Source organism: Daphnia pulicaria, chromosome 10 (assembly GCF_021234035.1).
Source record: "Daphnia pulicaria isolate SC F1-1A chromosome 10, SC_F0-13Bv2, whole genome shotgun sequence".
NCBI classification, from domain to species: domain Eukaryota; kingdom Metazoa; phylum Arthropoda; class Branchiopoda; order Diplostraca; family Daphniidae; genus Daphnia; species Daphnia pulicaria.
The window spans coordinates 2,585,911-2,600,855 of record NC_060922.1 but is presented as its reverse complement, the minus strand read 5'-3'; the positions used below and the strand labels follow the sequence as shown (position 1 = coordinate 2,600,855).

The following is a 14,945-nucleotide window of genomic DNA, read 5'->3' as shown; positions in this document are numbered from 1 at the left end:
ACAAAAGAAATAGTTTGGATTGCCCAGTTGTTGTGTGTGTGTTTATAAGCGCTTGCCCCTTGTCAACTTACGTAAAGAAAAGAAAATCTTTTGGGGGGGCTTTTTTTTTTCTTCTTTTTTTAATTCCGCCCGGCTGCGAGGTCGGAATCTTTCCATGTCTCTCCCGAAACGGGAGATAAAATAAAACAAGAAAGACATTTAAGAGAGTTTTTCTTTTGGGGAGGAGAAGAGGGAAAAAAGAAAAAATATATATATTAAAAGAAGAAGGGGCGACATGTTGTGTGTGTGGATCTCGTATTTTTAGCCGTCGACTGACTTTGGGGCTGGCAACGAGAAGCCGCAAGAGAGAGAAACTTTACGGTGTCTTGGAGACGTCGCCTCCAATCAGACAACTCGCCCGACACTGTCCGCACCAATATCCATCCAGCTCTGAATAGGCGGAACATTCACGCGCAAGAAGAGAAGACGCGACCAACTGTCTGCCCTTTTTTTTTTCTAAAATAAAAAAAAGACAAACAAACAAACAAAAAAGGCGCACGAAAACGACAAACAAAATAACCGGCTTTTATTTTTGGGTAGTTTTCTTTTTTTTTTTAATTTTTGGAATTTCTTTCTTTGCATTTCGAAACGATATGGATATAGATTCGAACGTTAAAGATTTTTAACGACAGACGACGACGAGAGTGAAAAGATGAGTTGAACTTTTGTGTTTCTCACGATAAAAATGACCCGGTCGAACTGCTGCTCTTCGGCGCAAGTGTCGTGGTGGTGGTGGCGGTGGTGGGGACATTTTCCAGATGACCAGAAGGTTCTTCGTCATTTCGACGTTTTGTTGCGCCACACAACACCACAAACACACACACAAAAACGTGGACAATATCTCAACAGCCATTCATCTTTTGTGTTGGGAGGGGGTTGTTTTTTTTCTTCTTCTTTGGAGTCGAAGCTGCGGGTCTTTTTCGTGCAACCGAACAGTTGCTACTCTCAGCTTCTTTTTCAAAAGGGATGGATGGATGGATGCGGAAGAAGACGTTAAAACAAAAAAATGTTTCGTTTCTTAGTTTTTTTCTTTCTCCCTCCGCGACTCTGTCAGACGGCGCCATCTCTTCCGTGGGGTTTTATTTTTTTTCCCCTTTAAAAAACAAAACAAAAAGTCAGTTGCCCCTACGACAACTGGATTGAATCAAGCGACATCCGTTTTAAGAAAGACGCCAGTACGAGAAAAAAAGAAAAATTGTACCCGCTTTATATTTCATCCATCATCCCGGAAGAGAAAATTCTTCTTTCAAGAAAAATGAAAAGAGCGGGAAGCGATAAGAATTTGAAAGCCGCTACTTTATTAAGAAAGATTTTTGGGGTTCTTTTTTATGTTGATGAGAATCAATTATTTATTATGTTTCTCCCTTCTTCTCCCTTGGCCTGTGGACGAGAACCAGGGCGCGCGCGTGTTTTAAACACACAGACGAAACTCCCGACTGCGTGTTTATCCAACATTCAATTTCCTTATGTTAATGTCGACGCCCTTCGGGATGGTGCAGTGGGGGTACCTCTTCTGATCAAATCACCAGTCCATCATGTCAATCCGTTAACAGAGGCAAATGCCATCGATCTCTCCCTTGTTGCTCTCCCTTGTTGCTCTCTCCCTTCGTTTTTCTACATGCAGCGCCTCGCCATAGACAATCCATCATCCCGCTGTGGTAGTACTACAATAGTCAAACTCGACTCGATCCAGCGCTGCGGTGGGCCCGTTTCTATGTACGCGGATGTTTATACAATGTTGAGCAATTGCGACCTCTTCTTTTCTCATCCAAGATGAAAGAAAGGAAGAAAAAAGGTGTTTTTTTAATTTTCTTTTTTTTTTCTCTCAACAAAAGAGCAAATAGGCCAACTCGCAAGGACGGGCTCCCTCGCACTGGATTGTCTAGGCGAAAGTTGCGTGTGGCCTACAGTGAGACTAGGCAGCGCTGTGCTATGCGGGATGTAATATGTTTGACTTGTTGCTCATTCATCGAAATGACTGTCGAAGAAGAAGACGCACTCATCCATCATGAGTCTGTCGGAGAAATTCCCTTTTCTCTTTAAGAGGAAACCAAATATGAGGATCATGTAGTACCATCACGGGGGGATATACTAGGCCTTCCCCCCGAAAGGGGGGGGGGGCGCTTTTTAGCTCCAACCTCCACCACCCAGGTGCAAGTCAACACATCCCAAAACGTTTTGTTTGATTATTATTCATTCAACCTCAAAGAGCGACTCCGCCTAAATGAATGGGGGGACTTGGTGTACGCACACACAGACGTACAACTCCTACCCACCTCCTCCTCCTCCCCCGCCTTCTTGTTGTCTAAGAAAACGGTTTTTGATGTGGAAACGTTTTATTATTTTGTTTGTATTTTTTTGTTTGGGTTGTGTAGGACGGACCTATAACGATTTGAGCCAGTATCCGGTCTTTCCCTGGGTTCTGACCAACTACGATTCCAGCGAGCTGGATCTGAGCCTGCCCAGCAACTATCGAGACCTGTCCAAGGTATGTAATATATGAGCAATGCTTTTCTTTTATTTTTTGGGTTGATAAAGTCTGCGCTAACCATATGTGGGCATATTTTTATCTTGTTGTTTTTCTCTCTGCAACGCTTCTAGCCCATTGGAGCTTTGAATCCGAGCCGGAAGCAATACTTTGAAGAGCGTCATGCCAACTGGGAACACGACAGCATCCCGCCCTTCCACTACGGCACACATTACTCGACGTCCGCCTTCGCTCTGAATTGGCTCTTGCGACTCGTTAGTTTGCGACCTTTTATTTTTACTTTTTTTACTTTTTCTTTCTCCAAATGAAAAAATAATAATTATACATGTTGAGCTTGAAAACAATGCCATTTCCGTTCTCTCTGTCTGTCTCTCTCTCCCAGGAGCCTTATACGACCCTGTTTCTGAACCTGCAAGGTGGTAAATTCGACTACCCCAACCGGTTGTTCACTTCCATGGCGTTGGCTTGGCGCAACTGCCAGCGAGACACTTCAGATGTCAAAGTATGGAATGACACTTGATCAAAGTCCTTTTCTTTTCTTCTCTGTTCTGTTCTGATCGTTAATCTCTTCTCACTCGTGTTGGCTGCATTGCAGGAGCTGATTCCCGAGCTGTTTTACCTGCCCGAGTTGCTGGTCAATGCCAATCAATACCAAATGGGGCAGACGGAGGATAACGTGACTGTTTCGGACGTGATTCTACCTCGCTGGGCCAGTAGTCCGGAGGAATTCATCCGCATTCATCGAATGGTGCGCGTTAATTGATTTAAACGAGACGCTTTAATCAAGTTGACAGTAATCAAATTCCCTCCCTTTTTTTTCAGGCACTGGAATCGGAGATCGTGTCGTGCCAATTGCACCAATGGATCGATCTTATCTTTGGTTACAAACAGAAAGGTATGTCGGGAATGAATTCTGGTTTTCCTTTTGTGGGTTGAGAGAGAGAGAGGATTTGTTTGTTATTTTTGAATATTACTGTGTATACTATTGCTACTACTGCTACTTCTGAGAGGCTAGTAGCACTATTATGAGAAGGGGAAGGCGCATATGGTTTCGATTTTGGGCCTGTCGCCGCCTAAGCTCTCGAGAGTCTCGACGTCCCGTGAGACGAGTCCCACGTCGCGACGCCCGCCAGATTTATCCGCCGTCGCTGAGTCGAACTCTCTCCCCCCCCCCCCTCCCCCATACTTTCCTATTTTCCTTCCTCTTCCGACCGGATATTTGGCGCGTGGTCAATTAAGACGACAAGTCTGTGTCTATGTGCCGTTTCCTTTCCGTCGGAATACAAGTTTTTCTACCAATTGGTCTCCCGCGCCATCTAGTGGTGAAAAATAAATAACGTTTCTTTTTCACATTTGAATTTGTTTGTTTTGTTTTAGGTCCAGAAGCAGTGCGAGCAACTAATGTTTTCTATTACCTGACGTACGAAGGCAGTGTCGATCTGGAAAGTGTGGCCGATCCAGTGACGCGAGAGGTCAGCACATTTTAATTCTGTTACAATTTCAGCATTCGTTAAGCTTTACATTCCATCCTCTAAAATCAGGCCATTGAGAATCAAATTCGAAGTTTTGGCCAAACTCCGTCGCAGTTGTTGATGGAGCCTCATCCGCCACGCAGCTCAGCCATGCATTTGGTAAATGAAAATTCGATGTCAACTGTCAACTTGCCCGATATTTAACTGTATCCGTTTTGTTTTTAGTCTCCGTTGATGTTCAGCTCTGTGACGGAGGATGTGTGCATGTCGATGAAGTTCCTGTCGAACGCGGCCGTTGTTCATCTGTCTGCCAACACTTATCCCCAGTTACCTCTGCCCTCTGTCGTCTCCGTCCACGCCAATTTGCAATTCGCTCTCAACAGGTGGAACCCAGCCTACGCCGGTACGTCATTCAAATCCGAGAATAATAAATTGGCAATTGTCTATTTATTTCTAATTGTCTTGACTGATGTTCTCGGTCAGCTTCAGGTAACAATTCGGGTTATGCTGACAATGCCCAAGCCGTCCTCGCCAATTTGCCCCTCTCTATGGATCCCGTCCTATGTAAGTTATTTGCCGATTCGTCGTTATTTTGTTGTTGTTTTGTTTTCTGTTGACTCGAATGAAATCTATTTTGGTCTAACGAATCTGTCTGGTTCTTATCAAATAGCTACCGTGACTAGCCAGAGTGGATTCTTGGCTCGTCGCCATCTAGGAGACAATTTTAGCCAAAAAGTGCGGATGCGTTCCAACTGCTTCATTACGACAGTTGACAGCCGATTCTTAATGGCCTGTGGATTTTGGGACAACAGCTTCCGAGTTTTCACTACTGACACCGGTATGTTCATAACGTTATGTGCAAGTTATCGAGATTCCTGTCATGTAAAAATATTATCTCGTTTGCTTTGACAGCTAAAATCGCCCAAATCGTCTACGGCCATTTCGGTATTGTGACGTGCCTCAGCCGCTCTGAGTGCAACATCACATCCGATTGCTACATTGCTTCTGGTAAAATGCTACATCTCTTACGAAAATGTTTAATCAAGTACAAGGTTCTTATCGTGAATTTTGTCACATCTTACAGGCTCGGAAGATTGCACTGTACTTTTGTGGCACTGGAACGCACGGACTCAAACCATTGTTGGTGAATCAGCCGATTGCCCGACTCCCAGGGCGGCCCTAACCGGCCACGAGTCTGCCATTACCAGCGTAGCAGTGTCAGCCGAAATGGGTCTTGTCGTCAGTGGAAGTCAGGGTCAGTTTAAAATCAAATCTTTTTGTCAGCTTCTGTTTTTAAAAATTGAATTTAAACAAATTTGGATTCCCAATGCAGGTGGGTTGGTTTTGGTTCACACGACTTTTGGAGACTTGCTGCGGTCGCTGGAACCCCGTGAATCTTACGGCAGTCCACAGAATATTGTCCTGTCGCGCGAGGCCTTGGCTGCTGTCCATTACCAGAAAGGCAACATTGTTACGTACACTGTCAACGGCAAAACGATGCGACATGTCAACCATTCTGATAATATCCACGTAAATAACCTATTATCTTGTGTTCGTAGTTTGATCATCTACTTGTAATTCTAATTTGTACTTCATCTTGCCTTTGCAGTGCGTTGTATTGACTCGAGACGGGGAGTACTTGGTGACGGCTGGTGAGCGAGGTATCGTCGAGGTCTGGCGACTCTTCACCCTAGCTCTACTCTATGCCTATCCGGCCTTTGATAGTCCCGTCCGATCTTTGGCGTTGTCGCACGATAACAAGTAAATAAGAAAAACAAAACCAAAAAACAAAACCAAAAAAAAACTCCAAAATTCATTCAGTTGGCTCAAATTCTAATCCATTGATTTTTTCTTTTAGGTACTTGTTGGCAGGGTTGGCGACGGGATCGATCGTCGTTCTAAACGTGGATTTCAATAAATGGCACCACGAGTATCAGCAACGCTATTAATTAAAGAAGAAGAAACTGGGGTTGGGGGAGATGCCATTTGCTTGCGAATTCCGTTGTTGAGCTCATTTAATGTGCCTCGCTCTAACACTTGCGTGGTTTCCTTGGATGCCAAGTCGATGCGCTTTGAAATTGTGTTTGTTTCTGCCCGAATTTGACGACGAGGTTATGTCTTGGAAGATTTCCGGCCAACGTTCTGCCCCCTGTCTCTCTATTTCTCTCTCTCGCTCGCTCCCTCGTACATTCCGACAAGACATCAATCGATTCCCTCCCATCACGTGAAGGTTGTAGCTTCTACTGACTTGTTCTTTCTCTAGCCGTACATATATAGAACTAGTTTTCTCTTAATTTTCTTTTTAAATTTGTTTTCGCGTATGCAAGATCAATTTCCTTGGGTGATTTCAGCAGGTTTAGTAGTTGTTTTATTTGATTTAGATGTCTAGTCACACAGTGCGCTCCGGCCAATCCAATATCCCATCCCTTTTTGTCTTATATACAAAAGAAAGGAAGAGAAAGTGAAGAAACGCGAATTCAGTCCTCGTTTTATTCGTGCTGTGTACTGTACTGGCTACTGAAATTTCCTGTCTTTTTCCTATATATATTTTCTTCTCTCCCATGTTAGTGTTCCGCCAAAAGTTTGTGTGTGGGGGTTTGCAATACACTAGCTCTTTTACTTCAGTAATTTTGAAAGATTTTTGGGGGGTTTTTGTTTTTGTCTAATATTCTAATCAAAATCAGGGGTATGGAGAGGCCTCTCCATGCCCATGTCAAAATGAAATTTGTGAAAATTTAGAAATGAAAAACAGCCACGTTGATATACAATTATACATGATTTGGCAACCATGTTGAGTAAACTTAGTCTGCTAACTGCTACAAATTGCGGAAGGAAAAGGCGGTTGATTTTTGCTTGAAACTTGTGGAGGGAGTTTCTCACTTTCTCTCTTTGACTTCTCAGTTCTTAATTTGGAAAATGTCTGAGGTTTGCAAAGTGTTGGTTTCAAGTTTATTCCTTTGACTTTTGACGGTAATAACTACACAATTTAGGCACAGCATGAAGAACATCAGTATTTGAATCTTATTAAGAATCTCCTACAAAATGGAAATGTCAAAGGGGATCGGACAGGAACCGGAACGAGATCTATTTTTGGAGCACAAATGCGATTCAGTTTACGAAGTGGTATAAAAAGTAGTTTTCATTCACTTACAAGGACAGTTAACTGATATTCATATACTTTTGGAAAAGGGAGGTTTCCACTGTTGACAACTAAACGTGTTTTCTGGAGAGGACTGATGGAGGAGCTTCTTTGGTTTGTTAGAGGTTCAACCAATGCTAACGAACTCAGGGAGAAAGACATTCATATATGGGATGGAAATAGTTCTAGAGAGTTTCTTGATTCACTAGGCCTGAAAGACAGAGAAGAAGGTAATGCCTTTATTTTTTATATTGTGAGAACAAAGATAACTGGATTCTTATGCTAATAGGTGATTTGGGTCCAATCTATGGATTTCAGTGGAGACATTTTGGAGCTAACTATGATAACATGCACAGTGATTACAGGTAAAAGTTAGACTATTCTTCATTATACCAGATTTTAAAACATGTTTTGAACTTATGAAGTTGCCAAGGGGTTGATCAACTAAAAAATTTGATAAGCACAATCCGCACCAATCCTGATGATCGACGCATGATCCTTACAGCTTGGAATCCTTCGGCATTACCACTGATGGCATTGCCGCCGTGCCATTGTTTGGCTCAGTTCTACGTAGCAAATGGCGAACTGTCTTGTCAAATGTATCAAAGATCAGCTGATATGGGTTTGGGTGTCCCTTTCAACATAGCTAGTTATTCTTTGTTGACATGCATGATTGCTCATGTCACAGGATTAAACGTAAGAAAAGAACATTTTTTTTCTCTTAATTTTGTAGGATTAGCCCAGTATTCTAAATACAATTAATTTTCTTATTATTTTTATTATGAAGCCGGGTGAATTCATTCATACACTTGGAGATGCTCATGTTTACAACAATCACATCAGTGCACTCGAAAAGCAACTAGAGCGACAGCCACGTCCTTTTCCCACCCTGAAAATCGTTCGCAAAGTAAGCGATATTGACGATTTTAAAGCTGATGATTTTGTTTTGGAGGGGTATGATCCCCATCCGAAGATTCCTATGGACATGTCTGTGTAAATTTCGTGATCTTTTGATAAATATATCAGATAAATCCACTCACTAATTGTTAAAATTAAAGATTTATTCAGTGACTCAGCTTTAATGAAATTTTATTCAAGATTAAGGAGCATTTATTAAGGTTGCTGAAATTCGTTAACACATTATTTCCAAACCGATTTTTTAACACTTCGGATTGGAGAAAAGAACCCAGGTGGCACACAGACTCTGTTTCAGCCTAGTTACAGGGTTGTTTCCCAGGTCTGTTTTGGCTCGGTAATGAGCGCAAATAAGTTAGCTGTAGCAGCCATGCGATACAGACTATGTGTAACATGTCGGTAACATACTTGTAAAACATTGCATGTATGAACTCTGTTACGAACTAGTTTTACATACCTGGGAATTATACGTAATACATAGTCTGCAATTCCATACCTGTTACAGCTGAATTACTTTAGAAATTTTACAGACTAGAAACAGACCTTTTTCAGGTCTGTACACCATTCATGATTAAATTAAAAAATACACTATTTGGCAGTAGAAAACAATTTATTTAATTTTAACAGTTTATCACACATATCAAAACCATGAATGTTTTACTTCTAGAAAATTAAATAAAATTGTTGCGAAAATCAAAACTTATTTTTTGCAAACTCCAGTAGAGTGGCAAACTCGGAGTACTGTTCTTTGACATGATTGGTTCCTTCTTCTTTGCAGAGTTAAGCTTGTTCCAGCTTTTCGACAGCGTCCATGCTCCAGGTCCCTTTGTTCTTTGCTGCAAAGCTCGTGAGTTCTACCTCGTATTCGAGGTTACTAGCGTTGGGTGGAACGTCTAGTTGCTCATTACCGTCAATGCCGAAACCGTATGAAGGTGTCCACTGAAGCAAGCTCCTCTCTTGCTTATTGGACTAAACCTTCTCTTCGGGTGCCAGAGGAGCTCCGCCGGACAAGACGAGCCTGATGCGACCTCTAAGGAATGCTCGAATCGGCTTGAACAGGGTCCTAAAATCAAACGATCGATTGAAATTATTGATCCCACACGATAAAAAAAAAATCCAATCAACTCACGAATTAAGAATGGGAGTGTCGTATCCGTGATCAATCCATTCATTCTTGTACTCCATGGCCAAATTGAAGATTGCCTTTTTTCACCTTCGATTTTCTCTTTGATTTTCTTCTGGATGCGATCGAGAACGAGCGGGACGCAAGCGATGATCGTGGGTCGAGGAACAGATGCGTCACTTTGACAGCCGCGTTGAATTTTACTAGACTCGTCCGTCATTGTCAGCGGAGTCGAATATCCGATTGGAATTCTAAACAACATCCATAAACTTTCTGTAAATAAAGCAATGTTAAATCTCATTATTTTCTATAAAAGGAACGACCAAAAAATGTGAATGATGTACCTGAAATAAATTCTAGGACGTGAGCTAACGGGAGGAATGCCATGTAAACGTCGTTTTTGTACAAAGGCCCGACATCAGTGTAACTCAGCATAGCGTTGACGATATTCTGATGGCTCATGATGACTCCCTTTGGCGCTCCTAAACACACAAATTCCAGGGTTTCAAAAGGGAATTTAAAATTCTGAAAATCAATTAAACATTGGGTACCAGTTGAACCGCTCGTGTACATAATGATCGCCGTGTCACCGGGTTTGGGTGAGTGCAAAACGCCAGAGAACTTTCCAGATTTGCTCGCTTCACTGCCGCGTCGAATCACTTCCTGGTAAGAACGGACTCTAACTCCATTTCTAAAGGTTTGAGTGGGTCTCCCATCACAATCTGCATTAGATTTTCAAATAGTTGTAGACGTTAGCAAAATCTGTTGGAAGAAAGACAAAAAATCACGACGATCAACAAGTATACCAGTAAGTTGACGTTTTTGGTGCTTGGAAGGATGTTTTTGAATTTCTCCAAAAGTTGCTGGGAAGTGACAGCACAGGAAACATCTGTTTCATTGATACCATGAATGAGTGCATCATCCCCAAGAGAAGCATAGAGGGTGACAATCGGCATGTTTTGCTTCATGCATCCATTGGCAGATATGAGCCATGCAGCTCTGGTCTTGGCAAATATGACAACATTTTCAAATGGTTTCAAACCCAGCTCCCTCAACCCACGCCCAAAAGTTTTCTGCTTCATCATTCATCTGGGTGTAGGTCGTGTAGGTCCTCCATTGAAAAAAAACCACCCAAAAGGAACTGATGAGAACAAATTGTTAGAATCATTTGCTGCATAGATTTGAGAGAGAATGTTACTTTTTTGAAGATTTTTCCATCAGGTTGCATTTCATCTTCCTCAGAAATGATGACTCTGGTTCCAAGGGCAGGTTTGTTCTTGTGTTGACTGACAGCGAAGCAAAACACTTTCTCCATAGTATCCAGTTTGTCCTGGATAAACTTGGCGTGGACATTACTAATTTTAGTGACACTTCTGTAGACCACAAAGTCCTCTTCTCCATGGTTCAATGGTCTAGCCTGTAAAAATCAATAATTTGACAGCTCGTAAAGTCTTGTGATAAAACGTAACCAAACTTTGACCCACTCTAAGTGTGCTGTAATTTACTTTGACTCTACATGGTTTCATCACTGCAATAGATAGTTGATTCGATGTGATTACTCAAACTTATTAATACTTTTAATAAGGAAGTATTAATACAACCTTTTCATAGTCATAAAAGTTGGTCATTGACATCATGGTATTCATGGACACTGATGTAAGCTGATAACGTGGAACTAGCAAGAGAAATAACAACACGAGTTTTATGAAATCACAGAACGAATATCAGAATGAATAAATTTAATTTATACTTACTAAAACGCTAGTTCCTAGACTCCCAATGGCAATTGCTGTGCCCAAACAACAAACAGTGTGCGTTTTCAAGATATAAGTTTTTTTGAATAGACATGTATACTCGCTCACAAGAGAAATAGCGTCCGACGCCAATACTCCAATCTCCAACAGCCCAAACAAGGCGTTGCCAGATTTGTGTAATAGCGGCAACTAACATTGTGCCCCCTAGTGACCGAAATGTGGCAAGTTGTCTGCTAGAAATGTTCTGCTTAATCAGTCGCGTGGCTTTTCTCGTGAAATCCGAAATGTATGCAGCCCAGCTGCCATATTTTGGCTGAGTTTTCGTTTATTTTTATTTCAGTGTGGTTTCAAATGGATATTTTCGTGTGTGGATATTGTGGTGTTGGTTGGTGAACATAAAGCAGGTAATCCGGTCTCATTTATTTTTATTGTGCCGAATGATATTTGCTGGGGTAGAGCTGGTTATCCAGTCCCATGTCGGTCCCAGGACGGAGAAGGTGAAGATGAAGCTGAGGAGAGAAAGGACGGAGAAGGTGAAGATGAAGCTGAGGAGAGAAAGGACGGAGAAGGTGAAGATGAAGAAGAGGAAGGCGGGTGGGATCCTTCGATTGACGAGATCGACGGATCCCAAATCTGGTTTTCAGAGGATGAGGCGGATTACAATGAGGAGGTTAACGAAGAGAATGATGATGAAGAGACGGTCCTCTTGGATCAGAATGAGGAAGGAAGGGGACTATAAATTTAAAAAAATATGTATTAGTAAAAAAAAACAATAAAAAGGAAATATATTTACTTGTGGGCAAACTGAAGCGTGTCTGTTCTTCTCAAATCAACTTTTCCCCCTTCATTACATAGCTCAGACATAGCTTCATTACGAGCTATACAGTTTCCTTTAAGCAAAGTTAATGGTTAAAAACCAGAAGAGCTTGGGTATTGGTGTCTGGAAAAAGAATTTTGTTTTAACGTAAAGAAGTTCTGAAATGGTTATGTGAAGTTGAGAAGGAACTTACAAGACAAACTGCTGCTTCCGAAGCTTCTCTGAGTAAACCACTCAACACAAGCTCTTCATTGTCTTGTTGATGTCCACGTATCTTTTGGCACAAAAATGGAGCAAATGATAATTCACAGAAGAGCTGGCCAATTGGCCATTAAGACTGAAGTCAGATTTCTTCTGTACTTCACGTGGACCATACACACCACTTTCCTTGCTCTATGTATGCAGATCCTTTTGCCAGACTAATAATCAAACATATAAATGAAACAATAAAACAAAATAATTTAACATGCCAGAACTTACAAGTGTGCTGAGAAGACATGAAAATTCCAATGAAAAAGACATGACGAAGAACTATCACTTGTCAACAACACGGCCGGCTGCTGGTACTAGGCGGCAGGCGCGGCCCTTCCCCGTAGTACCCAAGGGCCAAGGCACAGGAAGTGACTTCAAAAACAAAAGACTGCTGTGAGGCGCGATCCTTTTCCAGAGTCCCCCTAGCGGCAGGGGCCAATAGCATTTTGGCTATTGGCCCCCGAAATCCGGGGGCAAATAGATTTTTCCTTTTTATTGTGCCACATCTTTTGTTTTATTTGACAAAAAAATGAATACTGATTTGACGAGTTATTTGGGGTAGAGCTGGTTATCCAGTCCCATGCTGACATAATATATTTCCTTTAATTGTAAATCAATCTACATGGTCATAGATCTATTTAGTTGCTTTACTTTTTTACGCAAATCCTTTGATGAATCAAGAAAGTTGCTAATTTTTTACTTGAAATATTCATCACTTAACGTTTTTTTTTCAAAGCCTTTTCTGACGGCACCCTTCACAACACATAGCTCTGTAACGTAGAATTTGCGAAGACCAACCTTATCGCCCCTTTCCTCCCTTCCAGTCCAACAGAACTTTCTAGCAATGGAAATAGTTAGGCAAAAATTTAAAATATTACTAAGAAGTTTATCCTCGTTTAAACCTCCAATAAGCGCAAACCTCGAATACTAAAAAAAAAAAAAAAATTATTAAATATTTTTAACAAGAAAAAATATTTAACATACCAATCTTCATGAGCTAGCTCTTTGTTCAGAACCTTTCTTTTCAACCTTCTTTCAAAATGATCGAAGTCGGATAACTCGTTCAAAGGGAACTTTTCGATTAGGTCATCTACGGCAGTCATTCTTTGATTTTTTTCGCTCGATCCATCTGCGTCAACCCTCAGCTTCGCAACGTAATCAGTAAGGATATTAATTTCCCACGCCATATCCCCTTGACGTCTCAGCATTTCTTGACTGTTTGTGTATGTTGCAGCTATCATTCTGCAGTATTTCTCCTGATTCAGTAGTTCGGATGCTGCTGAGTTAGTTCGCGATTGATGGCCTTCTCGCACCTCTTCATCAACACGAGGTCTTTTACTTGCAACTTCTATTGAGATAAGTCAGTATCAATTAAAAAATGAATACGGAATGTTAAAAGTGTTACCTATTGAGCATCTGATTCGCTTCTCGCATGCGTCCCACTTCATTGCTTACAATTTTTGGTTTTCCGGACTTCCCATGCGGCCATAGCTTTAGCGACCACAACTGGAGTCAAACCTTCGAACAAATCTAAGAGGAGAAAAAAGTTTTTGAAACACGCAACTCTTTTTTTCAGAATTAATGAGAGTAACCTTTAATACCATGGTTATGTATTGTGTATCGTCGTATAGTCATACACCTCAAGATCAAATACAAATTATACTACACTAATGTTCTTTACTAATTCTCTAATCTCCAACACCAACAACCTTAAATGAGAAAGGAAAAATTAAAAACTGCTGGAATAGTCGTTATTAGCCGTTAATATTTACCTGGCGTATTTTTGATGCTCGAGTACATAATGGTGCAAACTCAAGTTTTCTTTTAGTCGTACACCTCAAGATCAAATACAAATTATACTACACTAATGTTCTTTACTAATTCTCCAAATATCTCCAACACCAACAACCTTAAATGAGAAAGGCAAAATTAAAAACTGCTGGAATAGTCGTTATTAGCCGTTAATATTTGCCTGGCGTATTTTTTATGCTCGAGTACATAATGGTGCAAACTCAAGTTTTATTTATGTTTCAAAATGAGCTCCTCTTCCATTTCACGAATAGGAGTTCGGACTTCGACACATTTCTTCATCTTCTGCTCCTAGCGACTCTGTTGATTATGGATTCGCACCTTTGAGAAACGAATTACACACGTGTAATTATTATTAAATAAATAAATAATTATTGTCAAATGGCACTTCTGATTGGGGGTTCGAAATTCCACCCTGCAAAATCACATTGAAGTTAAATATAGAAAACTAATAAACTCGCATTGATGGAATAAATGCGATATGCTTCAATAACACGATTGGCCTTTCTGCGGCCTAAAATAAATGCGGAGGTAAAGGAGATAAGGGAGAAAAGGAAACGTGGGTCCACTGGGTCCCCTTTTTTTCGTACCCCCCTCCCTCCCATTCGTCCCATTCTCCCTCTTCTCCCCGTTCTTTCCTTTAAAAAAACGTAAACAACGCGTTTAAATATATTTTTAACAAAAAACGTGAATTAAAAAAAAATTACATAAAAATATTCCCTATTCATTTACACACTATCACTAAAAAGGTCTTTATAGTAGCAGCGAGAAACTTCTCCAGAGATGAACAAAGAAAACTTAATTAAATCAACTAAACTGAACGGAAAATGAAGAAAATGATCAATGGCATCAGAAAAAATAAACACTTAACAGTAACATAAAAAAACAATGTCTGCTCTAGCTCGTTGACACTCAGTTGAAAGAACTAACAAACAAAGGCAAGTAACTTTGATACTCACGTAATATTTTCTCCAAGATAGATGGTGCCTTGCGACTTTTCTTCAGGTTCAGTTAATACTCCCTTTATGCCAGCAATACCCAACGACGAAGGTTGGTAATACTTAATCTGCTAAAACAAACATTACAAAATGTTCACCTAATATTGCATTGAAACGTGAAAGACGGACCACTAAACAA

The 14,945-nt window shown here is 40.9% G+C and overlaps 4 protein-coding genes and 1 long non-coding RNA gene across 8 annotated transcripts in view; 3 read left to right on the top strand and 2 right to left on the bottom strand.

Annotated features, from left to right (window-relative positions):
• The window catches only part of LOC124313935 (neurobeachin-like), a 34,938-nt gene extending 28,315 nt beyond the window's left edge, over positions 1–6,623 (top strand). The window contains exons 27-41 of one of the 2 annotated variants that reach the window (XM_046778792.1): positions 2,415–2,527; positions 2,641–2,781; positions 2,910–3,029; positions 3,123–3,275; positions 3,350–3,422; positions 3,905–3,999; positions 4,069–4,158; positions 4,225–4,402; positions 4,489–4,563; positions 4,670–4,837; positions 4,912–5,007; positions 5,084–5,254; positions 5,333–5,529; positions 5,609–5,760; positions 5,858–6,623. In XM_046778792.1, the coding sequence (XP_046634748.1) occupies positions 2,415–2,527; positions 2,641–2,781; positions 2,910–3,029; positions 3,123–3,275; positions 3,350–3,422; positions 3,905–3,999; positions 4,069–4,158; positions 4,225–4,402; positions 4,489–4,563; positions 4,670–4,837; positions 4,912–5,007; positions 5,084–5,254; positions 5,333–5,529; positions 5,609–5,760; positions 5,858–5,948 (1,913 nt within the window). In that variant the 3' untranslated portion in view covers positions 5,949–6,623. Of the gene's footprint in view, positions 1–2,414; positions 2,528–2,640; positions 2,782–2,909; positions 3,030–3,122; positions 3,276–3,349; positions 3,423–3,904; positions 4,000–4,068; positions 4,159–4,224; positions 4,403–4,482; positions 4,564–4,669; positions 4,838–4,911; positions 5,008–5,083; positions 5,255–5,332; positions 5,530–5,608; positions 5,761–5,857 lie in introns of both variants that reach the window. The other variant, XM_046778791.1, reaches the window with a different exon arrangement.
• A 182-nt stretch (positions 6,624–6,805) lies between these two features.
• LOC124314205 (thymidylate synthase-like) lies at positions 6,806–8,177 on the top strand. 3 transcript variants are annotated; one of them, XM_046779342.1, is made up of 6 exons: positions 6,806–6,924; positions 6,990–7,122; positions 7,189–7,368; positions 7,428–7,503; positions 7,564–7,834; positions 7,926–8,177. In XM_046779342.1, exons 1-6 carry the CDS (start codon positions 6,916–6,918, stop codon positions 8,133–8,135), a joined length of 879 nt encoding a protein of 292 aa, XP_046635298.1. In that variant the 5' UTR covers positions 6,806–6,915; the 3' UTR covers positions 8,136–8,177. The 3 variants fall into 3 exon arrangements, with proteins under 3 accessions (XP_046635298.1, XP_046635297.1, XP_046635299.1); XM_046779341.1 differs by having other exon boundaries at positions 7,923–8,177; XM_046779343.1 differs by having other exon boundaries at positions 6,808–6,924; positions 6,996–7,122; positions 7,923–8,177.
• A 467-nt stretch (positions 8,178–8,644) lies between these two features.
• On the bottom strand, positions 8,645–10,810 carry LOC124314548 (fatty acid CoA ligase Acsl3-like). The gene is made up of 7 exons (XM_046779743.1): positions 10,778–10,810; positions 10,375–10,593; positions 10,081–10,180; positions 9,728–9,898; positions 9,521–9,658; positions 9,183–9,449; positions 8,645–9,116 (listed from the first exon to the last, which is right to left on the bottom strand). Exons 1-7 carry the CDS (start codon positions 10,808–10,810, stop codon positions 8,947–8,949), a joined length of 1,098 nt encoding a protein of 365 aa, XP_046635699.1. The 3' UTR covers positions 8,645–8,946.
• Position 10,811: 1 nt separating this feature from the next.
• LOC124314547 (FK506-binding protein 4-like) lies at positions 10,812–11,669 on the top strand. The gene is made up of 2 exons (XM_046779742.1): positions 10,812–10,832; positions 11,271–11,669. The coding sequence occupies exons 1-2, from the start codon at positions 10,812–10,814 to the stop codon at positions 11,667–11,669; spliced, it is 420 nt and encodes a 139-aa protein (XP_046635698.1).
• Positions 11,670–12,396: 727 nt separating this feature from the next.
• On the bottom strand, positions 12,397–13,904 carry LOC124314314. Its single transcript, XR_006911114.1, has 4 exons — positions 13,772–13,904; positions 13,601–13,708; positions 13,405–13,529; positions 12,397–13,347 (listed from the first exon to the last, which is right to left on the bottom strand). It is a non-coding gene; the product is annotated as an uncharacterized LOC124314314 (long non-coding RNA).
• Positions 13,905–14,945: the final 1,041 nt, after the last annotated feature.